The sequence below is a fragment of the Pseudophryne corroboree genome, chromosome 11 (assembly GCF_028390025.1).
Source record: "Pseudophryne corroboree isolate aPseCor3 chromosome 11, aPseCor3.hap2, whole genome shotgun sequence".
NCBI classification, from domain to species: Eukaryota; Metazoa; Chordata; class Amphibia; order Anura; family Myobatrachidae; genus Pseudophryne; species Pseudophryne corroboree.
In genome coordinates this window covers 4,147,931-4,168,582 of record NC_086454.1, presented here as the reverse complement: position 1 = coordinate 4,168,582, position 20,652 = coordinate 4,147,931, and the positions used below count along the sequence as shown (strand labels likewise).

Here is a 20,652-nt window from a genome sequence, read left to right as displayed (position 1 = left end):
ACACATCTCAGGCGTCAGGGGGTTCGTATCTATCCCTACCTTGATGACCGGCTGATTCTAACAGTCGCCAGAGACTTTAAAGCAACATCTCGGTTTGACCATTGCTCTCCTACAGATGCATGGCCGGATTCCTAACTGGAAAAAGTCCTTCCTTTCCCCCTCTCAGAGGATGTTACATCTAAGAACCATCCTAGATTCACAGTTACATAGGATCTTCCTGACACCAAGCAAGATATCAACCCTTCACACCCACCTGCGCAGCGTCCTTCTTCAATGAAGGCGAGTGTCCATCCACTCGGCCATGCAGGTCTTGAGGTCCATGGTCTTTACCTTCGAGATGGTGGAATATCCCCATTTCCACTTCAGGCCTCTTCAGTATCTGATCTTGTCACGGAACAGCCAACACCAGCTCATCAGGATGAAGACTATTGTGCCATCACAGCATGTCCATCGTTCCCTGTTACGGTGGCCACACACATCCCATTTGAACAAGGGGCATCTCCTTTGGATCCCAGAATGGGTACTCCTCACCATAGACTCCAATCTTCACGGATGGGGAGCAGTAACTTGTCACCAGTCTTTTCAGGGACGATTGACAATACAGGACAGCCATCTGCCCATCAACATTCTGGAGATTCGGGCAGTGTACAAAGCACTCCTTCAGGCATAGGATCTTGTGTACGACAGACCTGTTCAGGTACAGTCTGACAATGTGACTGCGGTAGCCTATATAAATAATCAAGGAGATAATCGCAGTTGTGCTGCCATGAATGAGGTATCCCACATTCTCATGTGGACAGAGCGTCACCTCCCAGCTATCTTAGCGGTGTTCATTCCAGGAATTCTCAATTGGGAAGCGGACTTTAGAAGCTGTCAAGCCGTACACTCCGGAGAGTGGTTTCTGCATCCGGAAATATTTCAAATATTTGTGGACAAGGGCCTCCCGGTTGTGGATCTCATGGCATCACGCCACAATTGCAAGGTACCGAGGTACAGGTCCAGAACCAGAGATACCAGGGCTGCTTTTGTGGTCGCTCTGGCAGTAAGTTGGAATTTCCTTCTGGTTTACATCTTTCCTCAGGCATCCCTCCTTCTGAGGGTACTTAGCAAGTTCAAACAGGAAAGAGACACTGTGATCCTTGTAGCTCCACATTGGTGAAGACGTCCTTGGTTTGCAGACCTTCAGGGTATCTCAGTAGATAATCCTCTCAGACTGCTTTTACGGCCAAATCTGGTGATTCAGGGTCCATGTCTACACCCAGACCTGGCTCGTCTGTTTTTGATGGCGTGGTTCTTGAGACATCCCTCTTGAGATCGAGGGGTTTCTCATGCCATGTAGTGCAGACAATGCTCAGGGCTCGTAAACCTGCCTCGCAAAGATTTACTGCAGAATATACTCGTACTTTAGGTGTTGTGCACCTAGAGGCCACGATCCTAAAACTTTTAGGGTGGCAAGAGTCCTGGCCTTTCTACAAGTAGGACTGGATCTGGGACTCCACTTGGTGACTCTTAAAGTGCAAGTTTCCGCCCTTTCAGTATGTTTCCAACGTAAGATTGCTCTTATACCTGATGTCCAGACCTTCCTTCAGGGAGTTCTCAGGATACAACCTCCCCTTGTCTCTCCGGTGGCTCCGTGGGACTTGTCTTTAGTGCTTTAGCTTTACAGACTTCACCGTTTGAACCCTTGGACTCTATGGATCTGAAATGGCTCACATGGAAGACACTCTTCCTTCTTGCCATTGCATCAGCACACACGGTGTCTGACCTAGGAGCGTTATCATGTCTCTCCCCCTTTTTGTTTTTTCACCAGGATAGGGCTGTCCTCAGAACTAGGTCTGGCTACCTCTCTATAGTTGTCTCCAGGTTTCATATCAATCAGGAGATAGTTGTGCCAGCTCTTCAATCCTCCACCATTATAGCAGGTGAAGCATTGCTGGTTGCTGTTCGTGCACTGCAAATTTATGTGGGTCAAACCAAATCTCTACGAAGATCAGATACTGTTTCTGTTGTATACAGCTTTCAAAAAAGAGGCTGGCCTGCTCACAAGCAGACGTTATCTAGATGGCTTTGAATGGCTATTTCTCAGGTATACATGGAGGCAGACCTTCCGGTTTCAAATACCATCCAAGCTCACTCCACTAGATCTGTGGAGCCCTCGTGGGTGCTATTCGTGGGACATCTGTTGAACAATTGTGCAAAGCAGCCACATGGTCTTCTGTCAACACTTTCCACTGTTTTTTGGCGACAGGTTCTCTGTACTGCTTGGGAACGTCCCCTCCCTTAGGGGAAACTGCTTTTGGACATCTCCATGGTAAAAACTGCGGAGCCTATGGACCCTGTAGAGGAAATAAGGAGTTATGGTAGACTTACCATTGTTAACTTTGTTTCTTCAGTGTCCATAGGCTCCACAGGGCATCCACCCTGACGCACCTGTCTTACTGGTAATATGTGGTCACTAGTTCTCTTCTTCTGTGTGTTTCTTCAGTGTCCATAGGCTCCACAGGGCATCCACCCTGACGCACCTGTCTTACTGGTAATATGTGGTCACTAGTTCTCTTCTTCTGTGTGTTTCTTCAGTGTCCATAGGCTCCACAGGGCATCCACCCTGACGCACCTGGCTTACTGGTAATATGTAGTCACTAGTTCTCTTCTTCTGTGTGTTTCTTCAGTGTCCATAGGCTCCACAGGGCATTCACCCTGACGCACCTGTCTTACTGGTAATATGTGGTCACTAGTTCTCTTCTTCTGTGTGTTTCTTCAGTGTCCATAGGCTCCACAGGGCATCCACCCTGACGCACCTGTCTTACTGGTAATATGTGGTCACTAGTTCTCTTCTTCTGTGTGTTTCTTCAGTGTCCATAGGCTCCACAGGGCATCCACCCTGACGCACCTGGCTTACTGGTAATATGTGGTCACTAGTTCTCTTCTGTGTGTTTCTTGAGTGTTCCATTCTTCCCTCTCCCCTGTCCTGCTCCTGCCTTGGGCTTGTTCACTAAGCTGGATGGGCTGGGGGCAGTGTATATAGAAGGAAGGCCCAGTGCATGCTGGGACCTGAAAGTTTAACTGTTTGGTACTTGGTTCTCTCCAAATCACCTATATCCCATGGTAAATCCTGTGGAGCCTATGGACCTCAAAGAAACAGAGTTAACAGTGGTAAGTCTACCATAACTCTTGAATTTTGTGGCAGTGTGAAATGGGTATTAGTCTAAACTTGTGCTTCTGCAGATTACTATTTTATTATCCTTGTTATTTATCATTTAGTTTATTTAAAAGGCGGCACAGAATAGACGCAGCACAAGGAAAACATTTCCAGGGTAACGGAGCATAAGCACAATGGCACGCTATAACACCATGCATCATTGTTACACCACAGAGTGGGCAGGGCAGATACCTGGGGCATGGGCTGGGCAACTCACTGACGCTAGCACGTAATGTAGGTGGAAATCCGTTCAGAACACCGTGATCCTGCGCCCAATGTATGGGCGAGCAGGAGAGAAGGGGCGAGTCACTGGTGACATGGAGCGTGCTAGGGAAGAACAGAAGGGTGGAGGGCCCTGCTCATCCGAGCTTACATTCTGATTTCCCTGCAGAAAGTGGGACATCTAATGGTACACTCCTATGAATGGGTTGTGCTTTAGTTTGGGATATTTCCAGCTTAATTTTTAGAAAGCTTTTTTTTTTTTCTTTGCGCGGTTCTGATATGGATAACAGAGCACGAATTGGTAAACCTTTATATGATATGGGTAAGTTAATTAATAATGACCTGCTGGAATTATTAAACAGGCAGTGCTGAAAGCTGCCAGCGTAGTTATGCCTTAGGTCCGTACCGACCGCTGTCATCTCCCAGCAATGTAGTGGAGAGGCGGCCGTGGCATGTTGCCTAATTATGTACTTTATTCTGAGGGCTGAAAGACTGAGCACTGAAGGGAGTGTAATTATCGTTTGGTGTAGGTCCCCGGCATGCGCGACGCACGTGTCTAGCAAATTCCTGCATATGTAAGGCCGAGTCGCTCAGCAGACATGAGTACACGCTGCAGAGTATATATAGATGGTGTATACACAGTACCAGCATATGGTCTGGTTACAATAGAACACTGCAGAGTATATATAGATGGTGTATACACAGTACCAGCATGTGGTCTGGTTACAATAGATATGTGACTACAAGTCCCAGGATGCCTCTTACACAGCAGGGATCTAAGATGCTGCTATTTATGTCTTTAGCAGCGACTGTAGGACCACACTGCAAATCCAGAAAGCTGTCGGCTTCTGGGGCTAAACGTGGGGAAGTCTCTCAGGGGTATACGGCTCTGTTAGCCTGTACTGGGCATGGTTGGCATCTTCGGTGGGCAGCCGCCAAGGCAGTCATCAGCCGCCTATTCTTCCTTTTTATAGACTCTGATTTAGAGTACCAGTTCGGCAGCAGATCGGGGAGGCTTAGGGGCGCGCAGCCAGCGGCTGGTCTATACGTTTAATTGCTGGTGTAGTAATAATGGCTGCTCTCTCCAAGGATTAATAATGTGATTTAGATGAAAGCGACGGTAATGATGATTACACTGCCAAGTGTGGGACGTTGTTTGTGATGAGTAATGGATGGGATTATACAAAGGGCAGAACGTTTAGGTCTTGCTGCCATTCAGATGTGTTTGATGTGTGGAGGACGTTGGAGCAATGGTGAATAATAATAATAATTATTATTAATAGTGCCTCTAGGTAGGAGAGTATTGGATAATAGTAAATAGATCAGTATTTAAAGTCTCCTTATGATAGTAAATCTCTGGCGAGTTAGATTTGTGCAGCGCTGCATATTTGTGTCTAGCAGCTGCATTGGTTCTGGACAGAGACCTCAGCTTATCAGTTCCCCGGTATTCGTGACCTGTCTGAGGCACGAGGCATTTTGTAGCTCCTTGTGAACAAAGCTGAGCATTGGTAACGTGGCCACCTACACTTTCCATGGTGAGCCTAAAGGCGCTGGTAGAAGTCTTGCTTCATTTTACCAAGCAGTAACTTGAATTCAAGTAACGCTCAGGCCTGGAGAGTGCTTGGTGTTTTAGGTAAGCTCTGATGACCTAATGTTTCATCATTCTACATACTGAATACCAGCGCTCTTGGTATACACTACATTAGATTGTAAGCTCTTCCAAGCGGGCCATACTTCCTCTTCTTTGGTCTGTTCCCTCCTACATATACACCCTTGTCTCTTGCAAGTTCTATTATTGCCGCTGTTATCCACTCTGCCTATTATGTTGTATGACCAGTATTATGTATCCTGTATGTCCGGTGCTGAGCCTGTTTGTCGCTATCATATGGCGGTCTTCCTCCGCCATGCTGCTCTGCAGAATTTGCTGCCTACTATATAAACTAATACAAATAGAAAAAGGTACTGAAATATAGCCATGAAGAACTTAGCAACCATGTAAAGGGACTGTAACTTCAAAATGGGTTGCATGGTTGGTGTAGTGGTTAGCATTACTGCCTCATGAGATAAATTCCTGACCAAGCCACACTCATGGTAGAATTTATATTTTCTCTGTGTGTTTGCGCGGGTTTCCTCCGGGTTTCCATCCACACTAAAAAACACTTCAATAGGTGAACTAACGGTAGTGTGTGTGTTCATGTGATAGGAAAATAGATTGTAAGCTCCACTGGGGCAAAGACTGATGTGACTGACTGACATATTCTCTGTAAAGCGCTGCGGAATATGTGGGTGCCATATAAATAAAAGTTCTTTGGGTAACTGTCTGGTACAGGGGATTCTGTGTTCCAGTGTAAGGTTCGCAAAGAGCGTGATATGTCGCCGGTCTCCCTTTAGCTAGGATGAGAGAGAAACTTGGCAGTCCTAGCACGTTGTGTACCTGCAGAGCTCCATATTGTGCATTTATTATGTAATATTTGCAGTAGACCGATACAGGCGAATCAGTAATGGGGTGGTGTTCCTTGTGTGGTCTGACCTGACGCCCTGCGGCCTTGTGTATCCTCAGAATTCGTCGCTGGGCAGGACAGAGAGCCTCGTCACAATGACCACCAAGTCTCCTCCGCCTTTAATGAAGAAGCACAGCCAGTCGGACCTGGTAAGCCGACTGAAGACGCGCAAGATTCTCGGAGTGGGAGGGGAAGATGATGATGGTGAAGTGCACAGGTCTAAGGTGAGTGCGGGACGCGCTGTCAGTGCGTCCACCACATAATGGTTGTTATATAACCTGCTCCTTACACACGTGTCGGCATCTGCTGGAGGAGGCTTCTGTGAGGGCTAAGTGCGCTCAACACTTACACCTGGTGAAGGCCACCAACAGTCCACTATAGGCACATTACTGAGGCATGAGGCATTTTGTGTGGTCTTCATTATGATAAGTATTGGTTCAGCGGGACTTGAGGGGAGATGCATCAAGCCTTGGAGAGAGATAAAGTGCAGACGTTTCCCAAAGCAATCAATGAGCTTCTGTCCTTTATCTAGAACAGTCTTTGAAATGACAAAGACTCATTGGTGGTTTTGGGCAATTTCTTTCTCTATGGTTTGATACATCTCCCCCTCAGCTAAGCAAAAGGTTAACAAGTAACTTTGCACCTAAATGTCTGCAAATAGCAAGTAAGACTCCTGTCATAGCTGCAGAGAGATGGCGATCTGTGCGGGGACATACATTGGGTCACATCGGCTTCCCTGGCCTGACCTGTCAGCAGGTCGTTGCAGCGACGGAGAGTGAATATGTAAGCAATCAGGTCGCATGTATCTGGCGATCTTCCTGCGTTGGTATAACATGCGTCATGGAACGTTTTACAGAATGAGTCCAGTTACGGAGGGAACACAAGCGGCAGGTGGATGGGGTGAGCGGTAATTGGTCATCTTGCGTCTTGCAAAGCAAAAAAACATTTCTCTATCGTCCTAGTGGATGCTGGGGTTCCTGAAAGGACCATGGGGAATAGCGGCTCCGCAGGAGACAGGGCACAAAAAGTAAAGCTTTAGGATCAGGTGGTGTGCACTGGCTCCTCCCCCTATGACCCTCCTCCAAGCCAGTTAGATTTTGTGCCCGGCCGAGAAGGGTGCAATCTAGGTGGCTCTCCTAAAGAGCTGCTTAGGAAAGTTTAGCTTAGGTTTTTTATTTTACAGTGAGTCCTGCTGGCAACAGGATCACTGCAACGAGGGACTTAGGGGAGAAGAAGTGAACTCACCTGCGTGCAGGATGGATTGGCTTCTTGGCTACTGGACATCAGCTCCAGAGGGACGATCACAGGTACAGCCTGGATGGTCACCGGAGCCTTGCCGCCGGCCCCCTTGCAGATGCTGAAGTAAGAAGAGGTCCAGAATCGGCGGCAGAAGACTCCTCAGTCTTCTAAAGGTAGCGCACAGCACTGCAGCTGTGCGCCATTTTCCTCTCAGCACACTTCACACGGCAGTCACTGAGGGTGCAGGGCGCTGGGAGGGGGGCGCCCTGGGAGGCAAATGAATACCTATTTTGGCTAAAAATACCTCACATATAGCCTCCGGAGGCTATATGGAGATATTTAACCCCTGCCAGAATCCGTTAAGAGCGGGAGACGAGGCCGCCGAAAAAGGGGCGGGGCCTATCTCCTCAGCACACAGCGCCATTTTCCCTCACAGAAATGCTGGAGGGAAGGCTCCCAGGCTCTCCCCTGCACTGCACTACAGAAACAGGGTTAAAACAGAGAGGGGGGGCACTAATTTGGCGATATGCTTATATATATATATTTCTCTATCGTCCTAGTGGATGCTGGGGTTCCTGAAAGGACCATGGGGAATAGCGGCTCCGCAGGAGACAGGGCACAAAAAGTAAAGCTTTTCCGATCAGGTGGTGTGCACTGGCTCCTCCCCCTATGACCCTCCTCCAGACTCCTGTTAGATTTTTGTGCCCGGCCGAGAAGGGTGCAATCTAGGTGGCTCTCCTAAAGAGCTGCTTAGAGAAAGTTTAGCTAGGTTTTTTATGTTACAGTGATTCCTGCTGGCAACAGGATCACTGCAGCGAGGGACTGAGGGGAGAAGGAGTCAACTCACCTGCGTGCAGGATGGATTGGCTTCTTGGCTACTGGACATCAAGCTCCAGAGGGACGATCACAGGTACAGCCTGGATGGTCACCGGAGCCGCGCCGCCGGCCCCCTTGCAGATGCTGAAAACAGAAGAGGTCCAGAATCGGCGGCTGAAGACTCCTGCAGTCTTCTAAAGGTAGCGCACAGCACTGCAGCTGTGCGCCATTTTCCTCTCAGCACACTTCACACGGCAGTCACTGAGGGTGCAGGGCGCTGGGAGGGGGGCGCCCTGGGAGGCAAAATGAGTACCTATAAAGGCTAAAAATACCTCACATATAGCCCTAGAGGCTATATGGAGATATTTAACCCCTGCCTGATTTCTCAAAATAGCGGGAGACGAGCCCGCCGGAAAAGGGGCGGGGCCTATCTCCTCAGCACACGGCGCCATTTCCTCTCACAGCTCCGCTGGTCAGGACGGCTCCCAGGTCTCTCCCCTGCACTGCACTACAGAAACAGGGTAAAACAGAGAGGGGGGGCAAATTTATGGCGATATTTTTATATAACAAAGCAGCTATAGGGGAGCACTTATTATAAGGCTATCCCTGATATATATATAGCGCTTTTGGTGTGTGCTGGCAAACTCTCCCTCTGTCTCCCCAAAGGGCTAGTGGGTCCTGTCTTCATTAGGAGCATTCCCTGTGTGTCTGCTGTGTGTCGGTACGTGTGTGTCGACATGTATGAGGACGATATTGGTGTGGAGGCGGAGCAATTGCCAAATATGGGGATGTCACCTCCTAGGGGGTCGACACCAGAATGGATGCCTTTATTTATGGAACTACGGGATAGTGTCAACACGCTAAAGCAGTCGTTTGACGACATGAGACGGCCGGACAATCAATTAGTGCCTGTCCAGGCGACTCAAACACCGTCAGGGGCTGTGAAACGCCCTTTGCCTCAGTCGGTCGACACAGACCCAGACACAGGCGATGACTCCAGTGGTGACGGTGACGAATCAACCGTATTTTCCAGTAGGGCCACACGTTATATGATTTTGGCAATGAAGGAGGCGTTACATTTAGCTGATACTACAGGTACCACTAAACAGGGTATTATGTGGGGTATGAAAAAACTACCTATAGTTTTTCCTGAATCAGAAGAACTAAATGACGTGTGTAATGAAGCGTGGGTTGCCCCTGATAAAAAGCTGATAATTTCAAGGAAATTATTGGCATTATACCCTTTCCCGCCAGAGGTTAGGGAGCGCTGGGAAACACCTCCTAGGGTGGACAAGGCGCTAACACGCTTATCTAAACAAGTGGCGTTACCCTCTCCTGAGACGGCCGCACTTAAAGATCCATCAGATAGGAGGATGGAAAATATCCAAAAAAGTATATACACACATGCAGGTGTTATACTACGACCAGCTGTAGCAACTGCCTGGATGGGCAGTGCGGGGGTAGTTTGGTCAGAATCCCTGATTGAAAATATTGATACCCTGGACAGGGACAATATTCTACTGTCGTTAGAACAAATAAAGGATGCATTTCTTTATATGCGTGATGCACAGAGGGATATATGCACACTGGCATCACGGGTAAGTGCTATGTCCATTTCGGCCAGAAGAGCTTTATGGACGCGACAGTGGACAGGCGATGCGGATTCAAAACGGCATATGGAAGTTTTGCCGTATAAGGGGGAGGAGTTATTTGGAGTCGGTCTATCAGATTTGGTGGCCACGGCTACAGCCGGGAAATCCACCTTTCTACCTCAAGTCACTCCCCAACAGAAAAAGGCACCGACTTTTCAACCGCAGCCCTTTCGTTCCTTTAAAAATAAGAGAGCAAAGGGCTATTCATATTTGCCACGAGGCAAAGGTCGAGGGAAGAGACAGCAACACGCAGCTCCTTCCCAGGATCAGAAGCCCTCCCCGGCTTCTACAAAAGCCTCAGCATGACGCTGGGGCTTCTCAAGCGGACTCGGGGACGGTGGGCGGTCGTCTCAAAAATTACAGCGCGCAGTGGGCTCACTCGCAAGTAGATCCCTGGATCCTGCAGATAATATCTCAGGGATACAGGTTGGAATTAGAGACAGATCCACCTCGCCGTTTCCTGAGGTCTGCTTTACCAACGTCCCCCTCCGAAAGGGAGACGGTGTTGGAAGCCATTCACAAGCTGTACTCTCAGCAGGTGATAGTCAAGGTACCTCTTCTGCAACAAGGGAAGGGGTATTATTCCACTCTTTTTGTGGTACCGAAGCCGGATGGCTCGGTAAGGCCTATTCTAAATCTGAAGTCCTTGAACCTGTACATAAAGAAGTTCAAGTTCAAAATGGAGTCACTCAGAGCAGTGATAGCGAACCTGGAAGAGGGGAACTTTATGGTATCCTTGGACATCAAGGATGCGTATCTCCACGTTCCAATTTACCCCTCACACCAGGGGTACCTCAGGTTCGTTGTACAAAACTGTCACTATCAGTTTCAGACGCTGCCGTTCGGATTGTCCACGGCACCTCGGATCTTTACAAAGGTAATGGCCGAGATGATGATTCTTCTTCGAAGAAAAGGCGTATTAATTATCCCATACTTGGACGATCTCCTAATAAGGGCGAGGTCCAGAGAACAGCTAGAGATGGGATTAGCACTGTCTCAAGAAGTGCTAAAACAGCACGGGTGGATTCTGAATATTCCAAAATCCCAGTTAATGCCGACAACTCGTCTGCTGTTCCTAGGGATGATTCTGGACACGGTTCAGAAAAAGGTTTTTCTCCCGGAGGAAAAAGCCAAGGAGTTATCCGAGCTTGTCAGGAACCTCCTAAAACCAGGAAAGGTGTCTGTACATCAATGCACAAGAGTCCTGGGAAAAATGGTGGCTTCTTACGAAGCGATTCCATTCGGCAGATTCCACGCAAGAATTTTCCAAAGGGATCTGTTGGACAAATGGTCAGGGTCGCATCTTCAGATGCACCTACGGATAACCCTGTCTCCAAGGACAAGGGTGTCTCTTCTGTGGTGGTTGCAGAGTGCTCATCTATTGGAGGGCCGCAGATTCGGCATACAGGATTGGATCCTGGTGACCACGGACGCCAGCCTGAGAGGCTGGGGAGCAGTCACACAAGGAAGAAACTTTCAGGGAGTATGGACGAGCCTGGAAACGTCTCTTCACATAAACATTCTGGAACTAAGAGCAATATACAATGCTCTAAACCAGGCAGAACCTCTGCTTCAGGGAAAACCGGTATTGATCCAGTCGGACAACATCACGGCAGTCGCCCATGTGAACAGACAGGGCGGCACAAGAAGCAGGAGGGCAATGGCAGAAGCTGCAAGGATTCTTCGCTGGGCAGAGAATCATGTGATAGCACTGTCAGCAGTGTTCATCCCGGGAGTGGACAACTGGGAAGCAGACTTCCTCAGCAGACACGATCTTCACCCGGGAGAGTGGGGACTTCATCCAGAAGTCTTCCACATGCTGGTAACCCGTTGGGAAAGACCAATGGTGGACATGATGGCGTCTCGCCTCAACAAAAAACTGGACAGGTATTGCGCCAGGTCAAGAGATCCGCAGGCAATAGCTGTGGACGCGCTGGTAACGCCTTGGGTGTACCAGTCGGTGTATGTGTTTTCTCCTCTGCCTCTCATACCAAAAGTATTGAGAATTATACGGCAAAGAGGCGTAAGAACGATACTAGTGGTTCCGGATTGGCCAAGGAGGACTTGGTACCCGGAACTTCAAGAGATGATCACGGAAGATCCGTGGCCTCTACCTCTAAGGAGGGACTTGCTTCAGCAGGGTCCCTGTCTGTTTCAAGACTTACCGCGGCTGCGTTTGACGGCATGGCGGTTGAACGCCGGATCCTAAAGGAAAGAGGCATGCCGGAAGAAGTCATTCCTACTTTGATTAAAGCAAGGAAGGAAGTAACCGTGCAACATTATCACCGAATTTGGCGAAAATATGTTGCGTGGTGCGAAGATCGGAGTGCTCCGACGGAGGAATTTCAACTGGGTCGATTCCTACATTTCCTGCAATCAGGATTGTCAATGGGTCTCAAATTGGGATCTATTAAGGTTCAAATTTCGGCCCTGTCGATTTTCTTTCAAAAAGAATTGGCTTCAGTCCCTGAAGTCCAGACCTTTGTTAAGGGAGTGCTGCATATACAGCCTCCTGTGGTGCCTCCAGTGGCACCGTGGGATCTCAATGTGGTTTTGGACTTCCTAAAATCTCATTGGTTTGAACCACTAAAAAAGGTGGATTTGAAATATCTCACATGGAAAGTGACCATGCTTCTAGCCCTGGCTTCTGCCAGGAGAGTGTCAGAATTGGCAGCTTTATCTTACAAAAGCCCATATCTGATTTTCCATTCGGACAGGGCAGAACTGCGAACTCGTCCGCATTTTCTCCCTAAGGTGGTGTCAGCATTTCATCTGAACCAGCCTATTGTAGTGCCTGCGGCTACAAGTGACTTGGAGGACTCCAAGTTACTGGACGTTGTCAGAGCATTAAAAATATATATTGCAAGGACAGCTGGAGTCAGAAAATCTGACTCGTTGTTTATATTGTATGCACCCAACAAGATGGGTGCTCCTGCGTCTAAGCAGACGATTGCTCGTTGGATCTGTAGCACAATCCAACTTGCACATTCTGTGGCAGGCTTGCCACAGCCTAAATCTGTAAAGGCCCACTCCACAAGGAAGGTGGGCTCATCTTGGGCGGCTGCCCGAGGGGTCTCGGCATTACAACTTTGCCGAGCAGCTACGTGGTCAGGGGAGAACACGTTTGTAAAATTTTACAAATTTGATACTCTGGCTAAGGAGGACCTGGAGTTCTCTCATTCGGTGCTGCAGAGTCATCCGCACTCTCCCGCCCGTTTGGGAGCTTTGGTATAATCCCCATGGTCCTTTCAGGAACCCCAGCATCCACTAGGACGATAGAGAAAATAAGATTTTACTTACCGATAAATCTATTTCTCGGAGTCCGTAGTGGATGCTGGGCGCCCATCCCAAGTGCGGATTATCTGCATAAGTTGTACATAGTTATTGTTAACTAATTCGGGTTATTGTTAAAGGAAGCCATCTTTCAGAGGCTCCGCTGTTATCATACTGTTAACTGGGTTTAGATCACAAGTTGTACGGTGTGATTGGTGTGGCTGGTATGAGTCTTACCCGGGATTCAAAATCCTCCCTTATTGTGTACGCTCGTCCGGGCACAGTACCTAACTGGAGTCTGGAGGAGGGTCATAGGGGGAGGAGCCAGTGCACACCACCTGATCGGAAAAGCTTTACTTTTTGTGCCCTGTCTCCTGCGGAGCCGCTATTCCCCATGGTCCTTTCAGGAACCCCAGCATCCACTACGGACTCCGAGAAATAGATTTATCGGTAAGTAAAATCTTATTATTAAGATGCTATAAGGGAAAACACTTATATAAGGTTGTCCCTATATAATTATAGCGTTTTTGGTGTGTGCTGGCAAACTCTCCCTCTGTCTCTCCAAAGGGCTAGTGGGTCCTGTCCTCTATCAGAGCATTCCCTGTGTGTGTGCTGTGTGTCGGTACGTGTGTGTCGACAGGTAGGAGGACGATGTTGGTGAGGAGGCGGAGCAATTGCCTGTAATGGTGATGTCACTCTCTAGGGAGTCGACACCGGAATGGATGGCTTATTTAGGAAATTACGTGATAATGTCAACACGCTGCAAGGTCGGTTGACGACATGAGACGGCCGACAAACAATTAGTACGGTCCAGACGTCTCAAAAACACCGTCAAGGGTTTTAAAACGCCCGTTTACTTTAGTCGGTCGACACAGACACAGACAGGGACACTGAATCCAGTGTCGACGGTGAATAAACAAACGTATTCCTTATTAGGGCCACACGTTAAAGGCAATGAAGGAGGTGTTACGTATTTCTGATACTACAAGTACCACAAAAGAGGGTATTATGTGGGATGTGAAAAAACTACCATAGTTTTTCCTGAATCAGATAAATTAAATAAAGTGTGTGATGATGCGTGGGTTCCCCCCGATAGAAAATTATGGGCGGTATACCCTTTCCCGCCAGAAGTTAGGGCGCGTTGGGAAACACCCCTTAAGGTGAATAAGGCGCTCACACGCTTATCAAAACAAGTGGCGGTACCGTCTATAGATAGGGCCGTCCTCAAGGACCAGCTGACAAGGCTGGAAAATATAATAAAAAGTATATACACACATACTGGTGTTATACTGCGGCCAGCGATCGCCTCAGCCTGGATGTGCAGAGCTAGGGTGGCTTGGTCGGATTCCCTGACTAAAAATATTGATACCCTTGACAGGGACAGTATTTTATTGACTATAGAGCATTTCTATATATGCGAGATGCACAGAGGGATATTTGCACTCTGGCATCATGAATAAACGCGATGTCCATAACTGCCAGAAGATGTTATGGACACGACAGTGGTCAGGTGATGCAGATTCCAAACGGCACAGTATGGCCGTATAAAGGAAGAGGACTTGTTTGGGGTCGGTCCATCGGACCTGGTGGTCACGGCAACTGCTGGAAAATCCACCGTTTTTTACCCTAAGTCACATCTCTGCAGAAAAAGACACCGTCTTTTCAGCCTCAGTCCTCTCGTCCCTATAAGATCATATCTGCCCAGGGATAGAGGAAAGGGAAGAAGACTGCAACAGGCAGCCTATTCCCAGGAACAGAAGCGTTCCACCGCGTCTGACAAGTTCTCAGCATGGCGCTGAGACCGTACAGGACCCCTGGATCCTACAAGTAGTATCCCGGGGGTACAGATGGGAATGTCGAGACGTTTCCTCTTCGCAGGCTCCTGAAGTCTGCTTTACCAAGTCTCCCTCCGACAAGGAGGTAGTATGGGAAAAAATTCACAAGCTGTGTTCCCAGCAGGTGACAATTAAATTACCCCTCCTACTACAGAAAAGGGGTATTATTCCACACTATATTGTGGTACTGAAGCCAGAAGGCTAGGTGAGACTTATTCTAAAAAATTTTTTTTGAACACTTACAAAGGTTCAAATTAAGATGAAGTCACTCAGAGCAGTGATAACGAACCAAGGGGACTATATAGTGTCCCGGGACATCAGGGATGCTTACCTCTATGTCCCAAATTTGCCCTTCTCACTAAGGGTACCTCAGGTTCGTGGTGCAGAACTGTCACTATCAGTTTCAGACGCTGCCGTTTGGATTGTCCACGGCACCCCGGGGTCTTTACCAAGGTAATGGCCGAATTGATGATTCTTCTTCGAAGAAAAGGCGTCTTAATTATCCCTTACTTGGACGATCTCCTGATAGGGGCATAGTCCAGGGAACAGTTGGAGGTCGGAGTAGCACTATCTCGGATACTGCTACAATCAGCACGGGTGGATTCTAAATATTCCAAAATCGCAGCTGATCCCGACGACACGTCTGCTGTGCCTAGGGATGATTCTGGACACAGTCCAGAAAAAGGTGTTTCTCCCGGAAGAGAAAGCCAGGGAGTTATCCGAGCAAGTCAGGAACCTCCTAAAAACAGTGCATCATTGCACAAGGGTCCTGGTAAAAATGGTGGCTTCCTACGAAGCAATTCCATTCGGCAGATTTCACGTAAGAACTTTTCAGTGGGATCTGCTGGACAAATGGTCCGGATCGCATCTTCAGATGCATCAGCGGATAACCCAATATCCAAGGACAAGGGTGTCTCTCCTGTGGTGGTTATAGAGTGCTCATCTTCTAGAGGGCCGCAGATTCGGCATTCAGGATTGGATGCTGGTAACCACGGAGCCCAGCCTGAGAGGCTGGGGAGCAGTCACACAAGGGAAAAATTTCCAGGGAGTGTGATCAAGTATGGAGACTTTTCTCCACATAAATATACTGGAGCTAAGGGTAAATTTATAATGCTCTAAGCTTAGCAAGACCTCTGCTTCAAGGTCAGCCGGTATTGATCCAGTGGGAAAAACATCACGGCAGTCGCCCACGTAAACAGACAGGGCGACACAAGAAGCAGGAGGGCAATGGCAGAAACTGCAAGGACTTTTCGCTGGGCGGAAAATCATGTGATAACACTGTCAGCAGTTTTTCATCCCGGGAATGGAAACTGGGAAGCAGACTTCCTCAGCACGACCTCCACCCGGGAGAGTGGAAACTTCATTGAGAAGTTTTTTCCACATGATTGTAAACCGTTGGGAAATACCAAAGGTGGACATGATGGCGTCCCGTCTGAACAAAAAACGGGACAGGTATTGCGCCAGGTCAAGGGACCCTCAGGCAATAGATGTGGACGTTCTGGTAACACCGTGGGTGTACCAGTCGGTGTATGTGTTCCCTCCTCTGCTTCTCATACCTAAGGTGCTGAGAATTATAAGACGTAGAGGAGTAAGAACTATACTCATGGCTCCGGATTGGCCAAGAAGGACTTGGTACCCGGAACTTCAAGAGATGCTTACAGAGGTCTTATGGCCTCTGCCGCTAAGAAGGGACTTGCTTCAGCAAGTACCATGTCTGTTCCAAGACTTACCGCAGCTGCGTTTGTCGGCATGGCGATGGAAAGCCGGATCCTAAGGGAAAAAAGGCATTCCGGAAGAGGTCATTCCTACCCTGGTCAAAGCCAGAAAGGAGGTGACCGCACAACATTATCACCACGTGTGGCGAAAATTTGTTGCGTGGTGTGAGGCCAGGAAGGCCCCACAAAGAAATTTCAACTCGGTCGTTTCCTGCATTTCCTGCAAACAGGAGTGTCTATGGGCCTCAAATTGGGGTCCATTAAGGTTCAAATTCGGCCCTGTAAATTTTCTTCCAGAAAGAATTGGCTTCAGTTCCTGAAGTCCAGAAGTTTGTCAAGGGAGTATTGCATATACAAACCCCTTTTTTGTGCCTCCAGTGGCACTGTGGGATCTCAACGTAGTTCTGGGATTTCTCAAATCACATTGGTTTAAAACCAGTCAAATATGTGGATTTGCAGCATCTCACATAAAAAGTGACCATGCTCTTGGCCCTGGCCTGGACCAGGCGAGTGTCAAATTGGTGGTTTTTTCTCAAAAAAGCCCATATCTGTTTGTCCATTCGGACAGGGCAGAGCTGCGGACTCGTCCCCAGTTCTCTCCCTAAGGTGGTGTCAGTGTTTCACCTGAACCAGCTTATTGTGGTGCCTTGCACCTACTAGGGACTTGGAGGACTCCAAGTTGCTAGAAGTTGTCAGGGCCCTGAAAATATATTCCAGGACAGCTGGAGTCAGAAAATCTGACTCGCTGTTTATACTGTATGCACCCAACAAGTTGGGTGCGCCTGCTTCTAAGCAGTCGATTGCTCGTTGGATTTGTAACACAATTCAACTTGCACATTCTGAGGCAGGCCTGCCACAGTCTAAATCGGTTAAGGCCCATTCCACAAGGAAGGTGGGCTCATCTTGGGCGGCTGCCCGAGAGGTCTCGGCATTACAACTCTGCCGAGCAGCTACGTGGTCAGGGGAGAACACGTTTGTAAAATTCTACAAATTTGATATCCTGGCAAAAGAGGACCTGGAGTTCTCTCATTCGGTGCTGCAGAGTCATCCGCACTCTCCCGCCCGTTTGGGAGCTTTGGTATAATCCCCATGGTCCTTTCAGGAACCCCAGCATCCACTAGGACGATAGAGAAAATAAGAATTTACTTACCGATAATTCTATTTCTCGGAGTCCGTAGTGGATGCTGGGCGCCCATCCCAAGTGCGGATTATCTGCAATACTTGTACATAGTTACAAAAATCGGGTTATTATTGTTGTGAGCCATCTTTTCAGAGGCTCCGCTGTTATCATACTGTTAACTGGGTTTAGATCACAAGTTGTACGGTGTGATTGGTGTGGCTGGTATGAGTCTTACCCGGGATTCAAAATTCCTCCCTTATTGTGTACGCTCGTCCGGGCACAGTACCTAACTGGCTTGGAGGAGGGTCATAGGGGGAGGAGCCAGTGCACACCACCTGATCCTAAAGCTTTACTTTTTGTGCCCTGTCTCCTGCGGAGCCGCTATTCCCCATGGTCCTTTCAGGAACCCCAGCATCCACTACGGACTCCGAGAAATAGAATTATCGGTAAGTAAATTCTTATTTTTGACAGTCTTTAAAATAACGGTACAGGGGTAGGAGCGTCTTAGCCTAAGATAGATGAGACACGGAGCCACGGCAGGTAAGAGCAGCATCTTAGAGATGTATGGTTGCAAGGGAAGGTGTTACATCTTTACAAGAGGTATACAGTGTAATTGTTGTATTGTTCTGATTTGAAAGAGAGACAGTCGCCCAAATCTGATTTTTTTTTTTTTTTTTTTTTTTTATTGTTAATTCTCTTTGCCTGTTACCGTCGTTGCTGCCTCTCTGTTCTGTTTAGTTTTATGAGTGTTTGTGTGTAATATCATGTCACTGCCCCAGCCTCTCTCCCCCTGTAGTTCTTTCTTTTGTCTCCTGGCCTCGGCCAGTCTTCTGCTTCCTGCGCTCTCTCCTGCGGAAGGATTTTCTGCTCCAGTAGTGTTCTCCGTTATGTTTCGCTCTAATCTCTAGGTCTCATCAGATGCTGTCGGAACTAATCCCGTCACCGGGGCTTTTCTTAACCCCTCACGGGGTGCAGGCAGCTTCCCACCCCTAGCATTGCTGCAGTCTTGTAATTACTGCATTAAGTATTCATTTACTGCTGGCTCTAAAATAAAGCTTTATTGCATGGTAATGGTATGGGCGCTTCCTTCACCGCCGCCGGCCCGAGCCAGTGAAGGGTTTACAAGGTCTTGTTTAAAATCTTAATGGGGCTCTTGTCGGGAGAGTGGTTAAAGTAGCTTCAAATGAAAGTACCCAAACAATGATGGAGCGATAATGGATTCCATTACACGTGGTTCCTAGGCTAGGGCCCGATGTCTCGTTCTCTGTGGTTGTGTTACATTGTGCAGTGGCTGGTATAACTCTGTGCCTCTTTCTCTGTGGTTGTGTTATATTGTGCAGTGGCTGGTATAACTCTGTGCCTCTTCTCGTTCTCTGTGGTTGTGTTATATTGTGCAGTGGCTGGTATAACTCTGTGCCTCTTCTCGTTCTCTGTGGTTGTGTTACATTGTGCAGTGGCTGGTATAACTCTGTGCCTCGTTCTCTGTGGTTGTGTTATATTGTGCAGTGGCTGGTATAACTCTGTGCCTCTTCTCGTTCTCTGTGGTTGTGTTATATTGTGCAGTGGCTGGTATAACTCTGTGCCTCTTTCTCTGTGGTTGTGTTATATTGTGCAGTGGCTGGTATAACTCTGTGCCTCTTCTCGTTCTCTGTGGTTGTGTTATATTGTGCAGTGGGTGGTATAACTCTGTGCCTCTTCTCGTTCTCTGTGGTTGTGTTATATTGTGCAGTGGCTGGTATAACTCTGTGCCTCTTTCTCTGTGGTTGTGTTATATTGTGCAGTGGGTGGTATAACTGTGTGCCTCTTCTCGTTCTCTGTGGTTGTGTTATATTGTGCAGTGGCTGGTATAACTCTGTGCCTCTTCTCGTTCTCTGTGGTTGTGTTATATTGTGCAGTGGCTGATATAACTCTGTGCCTCTTCTCGTTCTCTGTGGTTATATTGTGCAGTGGCTGGTATAACTCTGTGCCTCTTCTCGTTCTCTGTGGTTGTGTTATATTGTGCAGTGGCTGGTATAACTCTGTGCCTCTTCTCGTTCTCTGTGGTTGTGTTATATTGTGCAGTGGCTGGTATAACTCTGTGCCTCTTCTCGTTCTCTGTGGTTATATTGTGCAGTGGCTGGTATAACTCTGTGCCTCTTCTCGTTCTCTGTGGTTGTGTTATATTGTGCAGTGGCTGGTATAACTCTGCCTCTTCTCGTTCTCTGTGGTTGTGTTATATTGTGCAGTGGCTGGTATAACTCTGTGCCTCTTTCTCTGTGGTTGTGTTATATTGTGCAGTGGCTGGTATAACTGTGCCTCTTTCTCTGTGGTTGTGTTATATTGTGCAGTGGCTGGTATAACTCTGTGCCTCTTCTCGTTCTCTGTGGTTGTGTTATATTGTGCAGTGGCTGGTATAACTCTGTGCCTCTTCTCGTTCTCTGTGGTTGTGTTATATTGTGCAGTGGCTGGTATAACTCTGTGCCTCTTTCTCTGTGGTTGTGTTATATTGTGCAGTGGGTGGTATAACTCTGTGCCTCTTCTCGTTCTCTGTGGTTGTGTTATATTGTGCAGTGGCTGGTATAACTCTGTGCCTCTTCTCGTTCTCTGTGGTTGTGTTATATTGTGCAGTGGCTGATATAACTCTGTGCCTCTTCTCGTTCTCTGTGGTTATATTGTGCAGTGGCTGGTATAACTCTGTGCCTCTTCTCGTTCTCTGTGGTTGTGTTATATTGTGCAGTGGCTGGTATAACTCTGTGCCTCTTCTCGTTCTCTGTGGTTGTGTTATATTGTGCAGTGGCTGGTATAACTCTGTGCCTCTTCTCGTTCTCTGTGGTTATATTGTGCAGTGGCTGGTATAACTCTGTGCCTCTTCTCGTTCTCTGTGGTTGTGTTATATTGTGCAGTGGCTGGTATAACTCTGCCTCTTCTCGTTCTCTGTGGTTGTGTTATATTGTGCAGTGGCTGGTATAACTCTGTGCCTCTTTCTCTGTGGTTGTGTTATATTGTGCAGTGGCTGGTATAACTGTGCCTCTTTCTCTGTGGTTGTGTTATATTGTGCAGTGGCTGGTATAACTCTGTGCCTCTTCTCGTTCTCTGTGGTT

At 48.0% G+C, this 20,652-nt stretch overlaps 1 protein-coding gene across 1 annotated transcript in view; it reads left to right on the top strand.

Moving 5' to 3' along the window:
* Positions 1-20,652, top strand: part of TP53I11 (tumor protein p53 inducible protein 11) — a 47,612-nt gene that overhangs the window by 11,902 nt on the left and 15,058 nt on the right. Inside the window, exon 2 of the mRNA XM_063946088.1 lies at positions 5,982-6,146. Within this exon, the coding sequence (XP_063802158.1) occupies positions 5,982-6,146 (165 nt within the window). The remainder of the gene's footprint in view (positions 1-5,981; positions 6,147-20,652) is intronic.